The 13,337-nt window shown below is 55.4% G+C and overlaps 1 protein-coding gene across 5 annotated transcripts in view; it reads left to right on the top strand.

The window, feature by feature from the left end:
* VAV2 (vav guanine nucleotide exchange factor 2) overlaps nt 1–13,337 on the top strand; it is a 219,956-nt gene that overhangs the window by 196,021 nt on the left and 10,598 nt on the right. For all 5 annotated transcript variants that reach the window (XR_009215276.1, XM_032165581.2, XM_032165579.2 and 2 more), the window contains 9 exons: nt 722–831; nt 2,193–2,294; nt 3,036–3,124; nt 5,885–5,901; nt 6,652–6,673; nt 7,705–7,832; nt 9,095–9,169; nt 10,476–10,528; nt 11,505–11,621. Coding sequence is in view for 4 of the 5 variants with exons in the window: in XM_032165581.2 (XP_032021472.1) it covers nt 722–831; nt 2,193–2,294; nt 3,036–3,124; nt 5,885–5,901; nt 6,652–6,673; nt 7,705–7,832; nt 9,095–9,169; nt 10,476–10,528; nt 11,505–11,621 (713 nt within the window). In the remaining variant the exon portion in view is untranslated. The remainder of the gene's footprint in view (nt 1–721; nt 832–2,192; nt 2,295–3,035; nt 3,125–5,884; nt 5,902–6,651; nt 6,674–7,704; nt 7,833–9,094; nt 9,170–10,475; nt 10,529–11,504; nt 11,622–13,337) is intronic.

The following is a 13,337-nucleotide window of genomic DNA, read 5'->3' as shown; positions in this document are numbered from 1 at the left end:
CTTTTTGTTGTTACTGTTCTACTTCAGAGAAGTGAGTTTTTTATAGCATCACATTTAGGAAGTGAAACTGAGTGGTCAGGCCTCGTGGAGGGGCCCTGGGTGGGGCCCTGCGCTCATCCTCCCTGGGGTCCTGCCCCCACTTAACATGCATCTACATATGCACTCAGTGGAGCATCCTCGAACTCAGTGGAGCAGCCTTGCACACGGGCGCAGGCAGGAGCGCAGATCTGCCCATGCATATGTGTGTGCACCCACAGGAGAGCACACACAGCATGGATGCACGCGTATCATACATGTTAGGACACGTGTACCTGCAGGGACAGACACAAGTGTGTGTGTGCACATGCTCACAGGAGCACTGGGCACACTCAGGCACAGGTGCACACGCATAGACATGCGTGCAGGCACAGGTGCACACCCATGGACACAGGAGCACACTAGCATGCATGCAGAGGTGAAGGCACAAGTGCGTATGTATTCTCACGTGAGAGTATGGGCACACAGCTATGCATGCATGCATACAGAGGCACATGTGTGCACATACAGCGTGGGCAAGAGTGCAGGTACACACGTGAGAACATGTGTTCACACAGGCACAGGCACCTGTGCATGTATGCATATACACACGCACACATACTGCACAAGCAAGAGTACACGTGGACATGTGCCAGGATGTCTGACGCCGTGTCTGTTGCAAGCATGGCCCCTCTCCCCCCCGCAGTGGTCCTACGGCTTCTACCTAATTCACCTTCAAGGAAAGCAGGGCTTCCAGTTTTTCTGCAAAACAGAAGATATGAAGAGGAAGTGGATGGAGCAGTTTGAGATGGCCATGTGAGTTCCAGGGCGGCAGCTCCCAGGTCCCGCGCAGATGAGTTGTACGGGGGAGTGGAAGCCCAGATGGATTGTGTCTGTGGTTCCTCTCAGACCAGGGGCGGTGGGAGGCAAAGTTGGAACGTCAAGGACACAGACAACCTCCGTCACCCCTGGGACACCAGCCTGAATCAGCGACATCCTCTTTAACAATCGATCCAGAGTGAGAGGGCTCTCCCTCTGCCACAGCCTGTCCCAGGCAGGCTCTGCTGTCCTGCTGGAATGAGCCATCCCACCCTTGAGGCTGAGCCTGGCACGCCTGGCCCACAGAGCAGTGACCGGCTGGGAGTGGCCATGATGCCAGAGGATTCCTGGTGACCCCAGTGTTCAGGGTCTTACGGGCTGGTGGCTTGGCACCTGTTTTTGAAGCCACAGAACTATTTTTCCATGAAATCCAAGAGGATTCATATCCTAGATATGTGAAAGAGACAGACGATGAGCGGGTTCCCGGAACACGGACCCTGGAGGGCCAGCAGGGTTGTCTGTGCTTGAGCTCTGCGGGCAGGTGCGCTGGGGCCTGCGGGCAGGTGCGCTCACCTCTCTGACCGTTTCCTCTGGTGAAATGGAGAGGGGAAGGCCTGTGTTCTGGCCTTTTTGGGAGGATCGAAAGGGAACAATTGGACACAGCAGGGCCCGGGCCTGGCTTGTGGGAATAGATGCAGCCAGCTGGTTTGCACCCAGGCTCTGTAGGGGAGGCCTGGGGCATCTTCTCTTCGGCCACTCACTTTCCATGGCCTGTAATTTTCTCCCCAACATCCTATTGTGGAAAAGTTCAAGTGTTCATGGAAGCTGAAGCGACATGATGGTGAATAGCCGTCTTCTCACCACACCGCCGCCATCCGCATCACCCCACCCCACCCCACCCCAGCCATCCAACAGCGGGTCTGTGTCAAAGTGAATTGCACACCAGTGCAGGCCCCCTAAGTACCTCAGGGGGCCCAATATTTGTTTAGCTTCTGAAATTTCAAGCTTATATCCAATGAGGCAAACAAATCTTAAGTATATGTTTTCTGAGTTTTAACAAATGCCCACACCTGCCCACATCCAATCCCAGTCAGGACCTTAGACCACCGCCCCCACCTGGAAGGTTCTCTCAGGCCAGTGCAGCAGTGTTAAAGCTTCCTCTCTGACCTGCCTTCTACCAGCAGGGAGTCTGGGCCCCGAGTCTGTCCCATGTTGGGGGCAGAGCCAGGCTTGGAGTCCAGGCCCTCTCGGATTCTGCACAGCTTGGGTCTGGAGCCCAGCTGGTTCCCAGGATGGCCACATGACGGGGCTCGGGGAATCTAGTGGGTGTAGCGTCTGCTCTCTTTCCCTCCCGCCAGGTCAAACATCAAGCCAGACAAAGCCAATGCCAACCACCACAGTTTCCAGATGTACACGTTTGACAAGACCACCAACTGCAAAGCCTGCAAAATGTTCCTCAGGTGTGGGAAACCCCCTTCTATAGCCCTCACCTCACTCCACACCCACCCCAGGCCCCCGAGAGAGCCTAGTGTTCTATCTGTCCTATGTTCCCTGTGGGAGGCCCTGAGGGGTTAAGGGAGTATACCCCACAAGAGTCAGGCCCGTGACAGGCATGGTGGCTCAAGTCCCAGTCCCAGTACTTTGGGAGGCTGAGGCAGGCGAATCACTTGAGCCCAGTAGTTGAAGACCAGCTTGGCAACATGGCAAAACTCTGTCTGTACAAAAAACACAAAAGTCAGCCAGGCATGTTGGCCTGCACCTGTGGCCCCAGCTACTTGGGAGGCTGATGTGGGAGAATTGAATAAGCCTTGGAGATTGAGCCTCCAGTGAGCTGTGATGTCACCACTGCGCTCTAGCCTGGGTGACAGAGTGAGACCCTGTCTCAGAAAAAAAAAAAAAAAAAAAAAAAAAAAAGAGGCCCGGCCAAGCCCTTGGAGTTTCAGATCTGGCCAGGAGGTGATTGTTCCTGGGTGCCCGGGATGCTGTGTGGGGCAGGGAGGCAGGCTGGCGGAGGTAGGGGAAAGCAGGTGTCAGGCTGCCTGGTAAGAGAGGGTCCTGGATACTCAGGGCTATGAGGGATGTGTGCGCTGGGAGACGGCCAGCCAGGTGAGCCTGGGTGGGGACAAGGGCCTTGACCTTGGCAGAGAGGCAGGAGGAGCCGGCCGCAGCCTCGACCTCACCTCCTGCCCTCCCCTGTGCAGGGGCACCTTCTACCAGGGATACATGTGTACCAAGTGCGGTGTCGGGGCACACAAGGAGTGTCTGGAAGTGATACCTCCCTGCAAGTTCAGTGAGTACCTCCCCACACACCCCAGTCCCTGGCCACGCCCACTCACTTCTGCCCTCTACTACCTGGGTACTGGGCCTCGGGCACCGTCTCCCATGGGGCAGCGACCAGATGAGGACATCAGTGCTCATGTGCCCGGGGCAGACACCAGACACCTGCCGCACGTCACACACTTACCAGGAGACACAGCCGGGATGAATTCCATTCCAAGCCCTCTCTCCTAATGGGGGTACTTGAGGACCCCTCCCCATCTCCTGCATCCCCTGCCCCACTCCAGGAGGAAGCTTCTAGAATCTCCACCCCCAAACACGGCACAGAACATTCTCAACAGGTGCATGGAGGTTTCTCATCACAGAAACACCGGTCACCCTGGGTTCTCCAGCGGGTGAGGCCTGGCCATCAGTAGCTATAACCATGTTAGTAAATGGTTCAGACACACACGCACATGCATGCGTACATACCTGGCACTTACAGTGGTTCCCTTCTGTTCATGCCCATTTAGGGAAGCTTGAGACTCAGGGAAGGGAGAGGATTGAGCCAGGCTGTCAGTGGGCAGAGGCAGGGATGCCCCCTGGAGGCTCCTCGGAAGCATCTTGGGTCGGGGACATACATTTGGGGTTGTGCCCAGCTCAGGGCAGCTGGACAGCGGTGCAAAGCCTGAGACGGTTCTCTCCTGAGAGGCCTCAGACATCGGGATGTCACCTCCATTATCAGCCCCAGAAACTGGGGCTTGAAACTTTCAGCGATTTGTCTACACTTATTAGCAGAGCTTCCATTCAACAAAGAGCCCCTGGTGGCCCCAGGCCGAGTCTCTGGGTCTTGTCTCCTTGGGCCTCCTGGAAGTGTCTTAAGGCAGAAAAACAAGTCAAGCCAGCTTGTCACCCGGAGACGCCATTGCCCAGAATACATTTTGCGCTGTGACTTTAGATCAATAGTTAATTCACTATTTACTGTGAGTGCCAGCCCAGTACCCTAACCTGGGGAGAGGGCCAGAAGGTCAGCCCAGACCCCCTTGTCCCCACCACAGGCCCAATACAGCCCCCCAGCTGTGCACAGGATCCCGCAGGCCCTGGAGTTAGTGCTGGGGGATTCCGCAGGCAGCCTGTGGCCTGAATGCAGCTTTTCGGCGTTTCAATACTGCCCTCTCGTGGCTGCATGTCCCCAGATGACTGGCTGCAGCTACTTAGAATCTTTTTTTTTTCTGATTCTAAAAGTAATACATTTACTTATCAAAAATTTGGAGAAAAAAAAGAAATGAAATTTTAAAGAAGTATCACCCGTGAACGTACCTAGAAATGATGAAAGGCAATATTTTGGTATGTTTCCTTCCAAGTTTTCTTTTTTTTTGTAATTTTTCTGTTTTTCTCCCCTGATTATTAATTACTGATTTTCCACAGAAAATTTGGAAAACGTAGAGAAGTGTAAAGGGAGAGAGAAAAACTACTCCTATCCCCAGGCAAAGCCAGCTGCCACGCGGCCCCGAGCACTGTCCTGCTTTCTGCAGATGTGCACGCCCACCCACCCCGTCTCTGTATGGTTTTGAATTTTTCTTAGTATGTATAGTTGGGGTCCCACCAGATAGGCAACTGCAGGTCTTTTGGAAGCCAGCATTGCTGTCTGCATTCTCCCATGTCCTGGCAGTGCCCTGGCTGGCACCAGCTCCATTCTCCCCAGGGGCCTGTGTCCTTGCCCCCCTCCTCATCCCTCTGATGGGAGACGCTGTCCTTGCCACATGTAGCCATTTTTCCCTTAAGAATGCCCAAGTGGCCTTCGCTCTGATCCAGGCTTCTACCTTTGCTCTGGGGTTTGGCTCTGGGCAGTGTTCCTTTGACCATTGTAGCCTTCACCCCTGGGCTCTGCCGAGGCTGGTTTAGCTGTTTGCTGCCCATGGGGGCTGAGATGTCCTGGAGAGATGCTGGCCTCTCCTGAGAGCCTTGCCTGTGGGAAGCCCTCATCAGGCACAGTCATTGCTGCTATCCAGCTGCCCCCACCCCGACCCCTGCCCACTGAGCTGGAACCTGTTCTCTGGTGTCTGTGGATACCTCTGTCTGCCCAGAGCCATCTGCACTGTGAGTGCTGGGTGGTGTGGAGGTCATGTCAGCCGTGTGTGTGAGCTGTTGGGTTCCTTGCCTCCTCTGGTGGTGGGTGGCAGCCAGCTTGGCGGATGGCTGGGCCCTAAAGGGTCTTGGGAACATTGACTCTCCTCCTGGCACCTAAGGTCTTGTGTTCTTGAGCGTGTTGGCACCTGGGTGTCTGAGCTGAGGATGGCAGGCAGGTAGCATGCGTACCAATGCCTCCTCGTCACTTGCCCCAGCAGGCATCACTAAGCGATTGTGGCAGGTAGCATGCATACCAATGCTTCCTCATCACTTGCCCCAGCAGGCATCACTAAGTGATTGTGGAAGTCTCCCCTTTGAGTGCCAGGTACCACCCCATGATCCAGGCAGCTGCCGCCATTCAAAAGAGGTGGCCCAGGTGGGACAACCTTTTTGCCAGCTCAGGTCTATTACCCGGTCCAAGTTCTCCCATGGGCCCCCTAAAGCCAGAGCTCAGAATTTGCTGCCAGAAGTAACTGAGAGGCTTTCACAGCCATGAGCTCAGACCTATGTGTCCACAATCCATGTCCAAAACAGACCACTTTGTAGCTTGGCTCACTTACCATCTTAAGCTCGGCCCCGAGGCTCGGGTCGGTGTGAGTGAGAGCTGCACGGGGACTTGGCGTCAATGGCCTCCCCTCTAACACCTGACCTGCTTCCTTTCCAGCTTCTCCTGCAGATCTGGTAAGTCCGCAGAGTGTTTCCCCTCCCTCTGCCCTGCCCCCGCCACAGCCCAGTGTGCCCAGAGCCAGAAAGACCCAATTGCCTGCCTCTCACCACTCCTGGGGCCACACCAGCTTGGATGAGCCACTTTCGGTTACAAGAGGCCTCTGCTTTCCTTCGTAGGTGTCAGTAGAATCCTCCTAGGGTCCCCAGCGGTGTCTTCCTATCCCAGCTGCCCCCCCATTCCCTTGCCCAGTGGCTGCTCACGGCTATGGGTACAGCTCTGGGACCTGCACCAGCCTTTCTGCCCCCGAGTCCCCCAGTTGACTCAGAGCTGTCTGTTTAGCTGATGGGATGGAGTCACTTCCAGGGGCTTCGTGTGCCCCTCGAACTGTGGGGTCCACATGAACCAGCCTTCAGGGAGGATGGAAACTTAGTCGTATTTGGCACTGTGTGTCCCAGATGGACACCACAAAGCCCAGGCTCAGAGTGAGTGGTCAGGGCAGGCTTCCTGGAGGAGGTGGGGGCCTGTGGTAAGGAGTGGGAGAGGGAAGGGCACAGACCTTCCAGGAGTGGAGGTACACAGAGGTGGAGTATATTGCCAGGGTGGGGGAGTCACATAGGGAACAGTGTCCCTCTCCTCCCCTGCTCCTGCCTTGACCCCTCTATCTAGGAAGGAGTGGGGACAGGGAGGGCGGGTTGGGTCGGTGCATGGGCCACAGTCAAAGAGCAGCCTTCCCTCATCACTGTGTTCTGTCCTTGTCCTCACAGGACGCCTCCGGAGTGGGACCAGGTGAGTCTTCTGGACCTGGGCCCTCTGCTATCACCCATGTCAGCCGTCACCTGGGAGCTGAGCCAGGGCCTGGGTGTGGTGATGGCCAGGTCTGCCCAGCCACCAGACACTCCAGGCTCCTGGATGCTGCTGCCTGGGGCCCCTCCCTCCTGCCTCTCCGGCCTCCATGGCACCTCCTTGGGAGTTGGCTCTGTTTCTGATAAGGCAGCACCAGGCTGTGGGGACAGGACCCAGCCTGCAGAGGAGCATGGGCCTTCTAGCCGGGGAGGGGCACCAAACTGCAGCCAGAGACCTGAGATCAAAAGGCGCTGCCATCCTCCCACCACGTCCTCCATCCCCTTCCTGCCTTGCTGCGGGTTGCTTAATGGAAACGTGGTTTTAGACACAGCATAGAAAGCATCGTGTTCTCTGCAAACTTGAGTGCAGTCCAGGCAGTGCTCAGTTCAGCCTCACCCTCATTGGCAGAGGACAAAAGATGAAAAACGCCGCTGCTGCTGGGGCCAGGCGGGAGCTGGGCTGGGAGAGCCGTGGGCTCCTTGAGAGCTACAGGCAGGGCTGGGTCAGAGCAAGGCTTGTCTAAGAGCAGCCTCCACATTCCCTGGGGGCACAGCCAGGACCCCCATTTCAGGCCCAGAGCACCTCTGTGAGCTCTGTGGCCTTGGGCAAGCTGCTGGGCCTGCTGACCCGTCACCTGTCTCTGACACGAGGGATCCCCCGTCTTCTGCCCCGCACAGCTGCCTGTGGGCCACAGATCTGAAGGGTGTTTGGAAGAAAACACAAAGTGCCATCTGAAAATAAGTTGCTGTTCCGTGATGACCCCTGAATCTGTTTATTGCATAAATAATTTACTTATGATATTTATCAAAAAGACACGAGGCTTATGGAAAGGATTTAGGGAGGGGAGATGCGGGCGCAGGGCTGTGTGTGCTGGGGGAGGCCGAGCTCAGTGATGGGGTGGGCTGCGGGCTGGGGCCGAGTCCGTCACCGAGTGAGCTGCTGAGTCACCGAGTGAGCTGTCCTATCCTTTGCAGGTCCCAAGATGGTGGCCGTGCAGAATTACCATGGCACCCCAGCCCCTCCCGGGAAGCCTGTGCTGACCTTCCAGACAGGCGATGTGCTTGAGCTGCTGAGGGGCGACCCTGAGTCTCCGTGGTGGGAGGTGGGTCCTGGGGCCCGGAAGGGTCAAGGGTCTCTGGCTCCGGCTCCTCCCTGCTCCCCGGGGCAGAAGCATAAAGTCCTGCACATCCCCAGGCAGAGGCAGAGGGGTGAGAGACCACCAGGGAGGAGGAGGCACAGGGCAGCTGGCAAGGCCTCTCCCGCCTTAGTGCTCCGGTTCTGCGTTCTTGGGAACCTTAGCCTGGGCTCTCCAGGTGTTTGCTTCACACGGTAGGCGATGCAGTGTCCCTTCCCGGGAGAGGCCCTCCTGCCCTGGCACCCAAGGCCTTTCTCCATTGGCACCTGTCCTTCCTGCCTCTGTTGTATCCCATAGGCCCTTCCCAGGCTTCTGCCCTGGCCACACCATGCCCACCCTCCTCCCCACCCTACGTCAGTTCAGGTCAGCAATCTTCGCATGATCGTGGGGTGAGCGGGCAGGTTCGCTCCTTCCCCAGGTGGGCACAGATGGCGTCATCCTGATGTGGTTTATGGTTCTGAGCCAGGAATGTGCTGCTCTGTTTCCAGGGCCCACAGAGTGGAGACCTTTGTGGGTGTTCATCCCCACCTTCAGCAGATGGCTGGGCTGTAAAGGGTTCTGGGAGCATTTGCCCTTCTCCTGACACGCTGAGACCCCATGTCCTTGAGCATGCTGGCACCTGGGCATGTGAGCCAAGGACTCACACACCCACTCCTGGGCTCCTCTACCAAGCCCCAGTGCTCAAGGGAGCCCCAAGACCCTCAGGTCAGCAGAGCGCCACGGGGCCTCGAGGGCACTTAGCGCAGCAAGGCAGCCTCCCGCGGGAGCTGACATTAGAGCCGAATGTTTGTTAATGTTCAGGTTACAATGATGCTGTGGTCATTTTGTCATGGTCGTTATCAGTCCATACTCGGTGATGGATTTCTTGTACCAGACCCTACATTCATGTAACAGGAGGTTCAGAGGGTGCAAAAGGCCGTCTGCGCTATGCAGAGTCTCAGTCCTGCTCTGTCCCTCCCCGGGTATGACCAGGGCTGCCAGCTTCTTGGGGGGCCTTGCAGAGGTGCTTTGCTGCTATGCCAGGTCTTAGTGCTCTCATGTCTAGGGAGGGACGCCCTGCACCTCCCTGCCCTAACTGGCTGCCGGGTCAGCTGAGGTTGGGAAAGAAGACGTTGGCTCTCCCACCCTCCAGGAGCGGGATTGGCATACGCTGAGTCCGTCTAAATGGCCCCACACTCCCCTAGGCCAGGCTCGGCCGCCTTGTCCTAACCATCTCTTTCCTCTGCCAGGGTCGTCTGGTGCAAACCAGGAAGTCAGGGTATTTCCCCAGCTCATCTGTGAAGCCCTGCCCTGTGGATGGAAGGGTGAGTCCTTTCCCACAGAAGCTTCTGGAGCACGGTGGCCTGGGAGCTGAGGGTTCTGGGAGCTGCCTCCTCACGTGGACATTTTTGGCTTGTTTGGGACGTCCTTGCTAAATTTAGGCTGCTGTGAGCTGCTTCCTGGAGCTGGAGCCCAGAGAGAAGATGGGTGGGGGACTGTGGGGCGGCACGCTCTCTTCTGTTTAAAGGGCTCAGCCGATCCGGCGTCGTTTCGTTGTGGTTTTAGAAACACCAAAACAGGCATCTCTGCAGCAGCTGTAATGAGGTGGAGACCAGCCAGCTGCCTTTCACCAGATTTCGGGGACTCTATAAGTTCTCTTGGACTATTACGCAGCCTTAGAAAAAAGGCTCCCCTCAACCATAAGGCTTCAAAGCTAGACTTTCTGCTATTTCAAACAAAGGCAATATGGCATTTTTTTCATCCGAGGGGTATGGAGCGAATTCTCGGCTCTGTGACGAAAGGCAGCAGGCAGGCTTGAGTAAACGAGTTTCCCCACCTCCACCCCGAAAGGACAGCTCAGAGTCAGAGCGTGGAACCTCTGAAGGTGCAGGGGTGGGTTCCCAACCACACTGCAGCAGCCCCGGTGTCCCCCAGCGCAGCCCCAGTCCCGTCAGCCTGTGTGCCACCTCTGCTGAAGGGCAAGTGCTCAGCACTTAGGGCACTTTGTGTGACCAAGGGGACCAGGCAGCAGGGGAGGACAAGGGTCACGAACTCACTAGGTGGCCTGGGGCAGGTTCCTTCCCTTCCCAGGCCTCAGTTTCCCCATCTGCATGGTGAACAGGGTGCGAGGGAAGAGGTAGTCTCTGAGGCTCTGCCCAGCCTGTGGCCCAGTGAGGCCAGGGTGGGGGGCTCTAGCCAGGGAGGGAGCCCTACCTGCTCACTGGAGCAGCAGCACCTGCCTGAGTGTGGCCACCACCAGACCCCCACCCCGGGGTTTCCAGACCTCTGGAGCAGGGAGCTTTGGCTGTGGGTGTGCTCACATCCACTGGCTGAGAACTGCCCGCACCTTCGGTCCTTGCTCTCCCAGGGGATCAAGTCAGTGTTAGCTGGTGGCAATGCCGACATCTGTTCCATCAGACCTGCGGGCCGTCTACTCAGAGATGAGGTTGTCCCGGCCACTGCCCTTGGGCACCTCCCAGGCCAGGGGCTCTGGGGCTAAGTCCACAGACGATCCCATCCAGGCCAGCCAATGCTGGGCCTGGGGGTTAGGTCACTGACAACGACCCCCGCTGAGCCCTGCTCTGTAGGTGGCCCTGGGGGGACGTTAACACTCTTGTGCTCTGCCGCCAGCCGCCCATCAGCCGACCGCCATCCCGGGAGATCGACTACACTGCATACCCCTGGTGAGTGGATTGTGGGCTGCAGACATGGGCATCTGGTGGCCTCTTTGTTATGGGGGCATGCCCGCTGGGTCTGGGTGGTGCCTGTGAGCGGCCCGGCAGGGTGGAGGCCCCAGGCTGCCTCTTGCCATCTCCAGAGCACTGAGCCCAGTGGCTCCCAAATGCCTTCTCCCTCCTGGGCTGTAACTTTCCAGGAGCCTGGGGGAGTCCTTCTCCTGTAGGCAGCTGTTAACCATCTCTAAAACAGCTCAACTGGCTCAGCTATTTCAGGGAATTAAACCCTTTTTAAATTTTATCTGCACGATATAAAAGTGGTATATTTAAGGTCACAGGTGTAATCCACTTACTGATAATACAGTTGCTTGGTGGGAACAGTGAGGCTGTTTGAAATCACAGAAGTCCCAACTCTCCTGACAATGTGGCAGCAGATTTTGGGAGGGAGCTTGCCTTGCCCTCTCAGGGTGGGCTTCATTGCAGTACAGGCGGCAGGAAGAGCTTCATTTCAAAATCTGTTCAAAATTCAACTGATATAGATGTTGGCAGCCTCCAATGTGTTACTTAAAAAATCCACAGAAGCAGTTATGCCTTTACTGCTTTTAAAATAGTGAAAATATATTTTAGGAAAGAAATTGGATCTACTGAATACTCTGAACTCCTCTGGCAGGCCCTCGGGGTCTGTAGAGCAGAAGACAGCATGTGGGGCTGGCTGGCGGCCACAGTCACCCCTCTATTTTACCCCTCTCAAGATCTGTCTTGAGCCTCCCTGTATCCCACCGTAGACAGGGTCAGATGCCAGACCCCACTCACAGTGGTGCCCCGCTCATAGGGACCCAGCATGTTCTCTTGGGTTCATTAGGAGATGAGCTCTCAGATGAGGACTGCAGAGTATTTCATGTGGCCTGCCATGCACGGAGGGCTGGGCACCCCTCAGACACTGTCCTCACTGCGGCTCTCGTTTCTTCCTGGCCCCCTCCTGCAGGTTTGCAGGTAACATGGAGAGGCAGCAGACGGACAACCTGCTCAAGTCCCACGCCAGCGGGACCTACCTGATCAGGGAGCGGCCTGCTGAGGCTGAGCGTTTTGCAATAAGCATCAAGTAAGTGGCGGCTCTGGGCTCAAGGAGACCCATACCCCAATGCTGTTCTGAAGTGGAGACCACCATCCTCTCCACGTCCTGAGCTCGTGGGGTTGGGGTGGACATGTAACCTGTTGCCCACGTGAGGACATTATTGAGATGAAAGCGGTGCTGAGGGGTCAGGGAGTCTCTACAGGTGTGCTGGTTAGGGCCTGAAACCCTGGCATGCACAGATGGTCCATGTTTACATCACTCCTGGCTGCCCTGTGGGCTGGGTTGGACATTCCTGGGTTACAGGAAGCAGATAAGCTCAGGTACAAGTGGGTGGGTGAGATGCTGTGTGAGCTCAGGGATTTCCCAGCAGCCCCACAGATTGAGAGAATGGACCTGTCATGCTGCTCTGAGGCAGCTGGGGGCCTAGGAGGGCGTCTCCTGTGACTACTGCTGCCTTGCGGCTTTGGCAGAGTCTGGGCATCCTCCTGCCCTATGCCCTCTCCCTGGGAGCTGCCTCCTTGTGGGGCTGCAGTTAACTCTCCAAGAGACAGACCCTGATGGGCTGGAGCCCACCAAGCACTGAGCTGGTGGGACATTGCCCACCTGAAAGAAATTCTCAGAAAGCCTTCTATGTGCCTGGCCTGCAGGAGGCTAAGATGGGCCTTGCCGACCAGGAGCTGGGGGTGGGGTGCACACACTCATGGCACACATTAAATCCAGGGAGAAACAAGATGGGTGCTGTATGCAGGCCTCACAGAGGACCAGGCAGCCAGGCCACCATTTGTTTAATGACTGTTTATTACATTAGCTGACTTCCAGATGTTAAACCAACCTTGCATTCCTGGAATGTCCCACTGGGTTGTGGTGTGGAGTTCTTGCTATGTGTCTGGTTTATGTAGATAAATACAGTCATGGGCCACATAATGACATTCCAGTCTGTGAGGGACCCCATATGTGGTGGTGGTCCCATAAGATTATAACGGAGCTGAAAAGTTCCCATGGCCTGGTGACATCACAGTGCAGCCCATTACTCAGGTGAGCGTGGTTATGCTGGTGTAAACAAACCTACAGTGCTGCCAGTCATATAGAAGCGTAGCACAAACAATTCTGCACATACATAGTATGTGATCATTGTAATACATGAATGTGTGACTGGTTTATGGATTCACTATACAGTGCTTTTTATTTTAGAGCATACTCCTACTCATCAAAAAAATACTTAATTGTAAAACAGCCTCAGGCAAGTCCTTCAGGAGACATTCCAGAAGAAGGCATTGTTGTCGTAGGAGTAAAAACAACAACAAAGAAAAAAAACAGGAAAGCTTATAGAATAAGGATACAAAGAAATAAAATATTTTTGTACAGCTGTATAATATGTTTGTGTTTTAAGCTAAGCATTATTACCCAAGATTCAAAAAGTTAACAAAAATTAAGAAGTTCATAAAGTAAAAGAGTGACGGTAAGCTAAGGTTAATTTACGATTGAAGAAAGAACGTTTTAAAAATAAATGTAGTGTAGCCTCAGTGTCCAGCGTTGATAAAGTCTACAGTGGTGCACAGCAATGTCCTAGGCCTTCACATTCACTTACCACTCTCCAGCTCACCCAGAGCAACTTCCAGTCCTGCACGTTCCAGTCATGATAAGCGCCCCATACAGCTGTCCTGTTTTTTATCTTTTCTACTGTGTTTTTACCATACCTTTTCTAGGTTGACCTCATGGTACAACTGCCTACGGTATTCAGTA

Source organism: Hylobates moloch, unplaced genomic scaffold (assembly GCF_009828535.3).
Source record: "Hylobates moloch isolate HMO894 unplaced genomic scaffold, HMol_V3 SCAFFOLD_10, whole genome shotgun sequence".
Taxonomy (NCBI): Eukaryota; Metazoa; Chordata; class Mammalia; order Primates; family Hylobatidae; genus Hylobates; species Hylobates moloch.
This window is presented reverse-complemented; position numbering and strand designations above follow the sequence as displayed.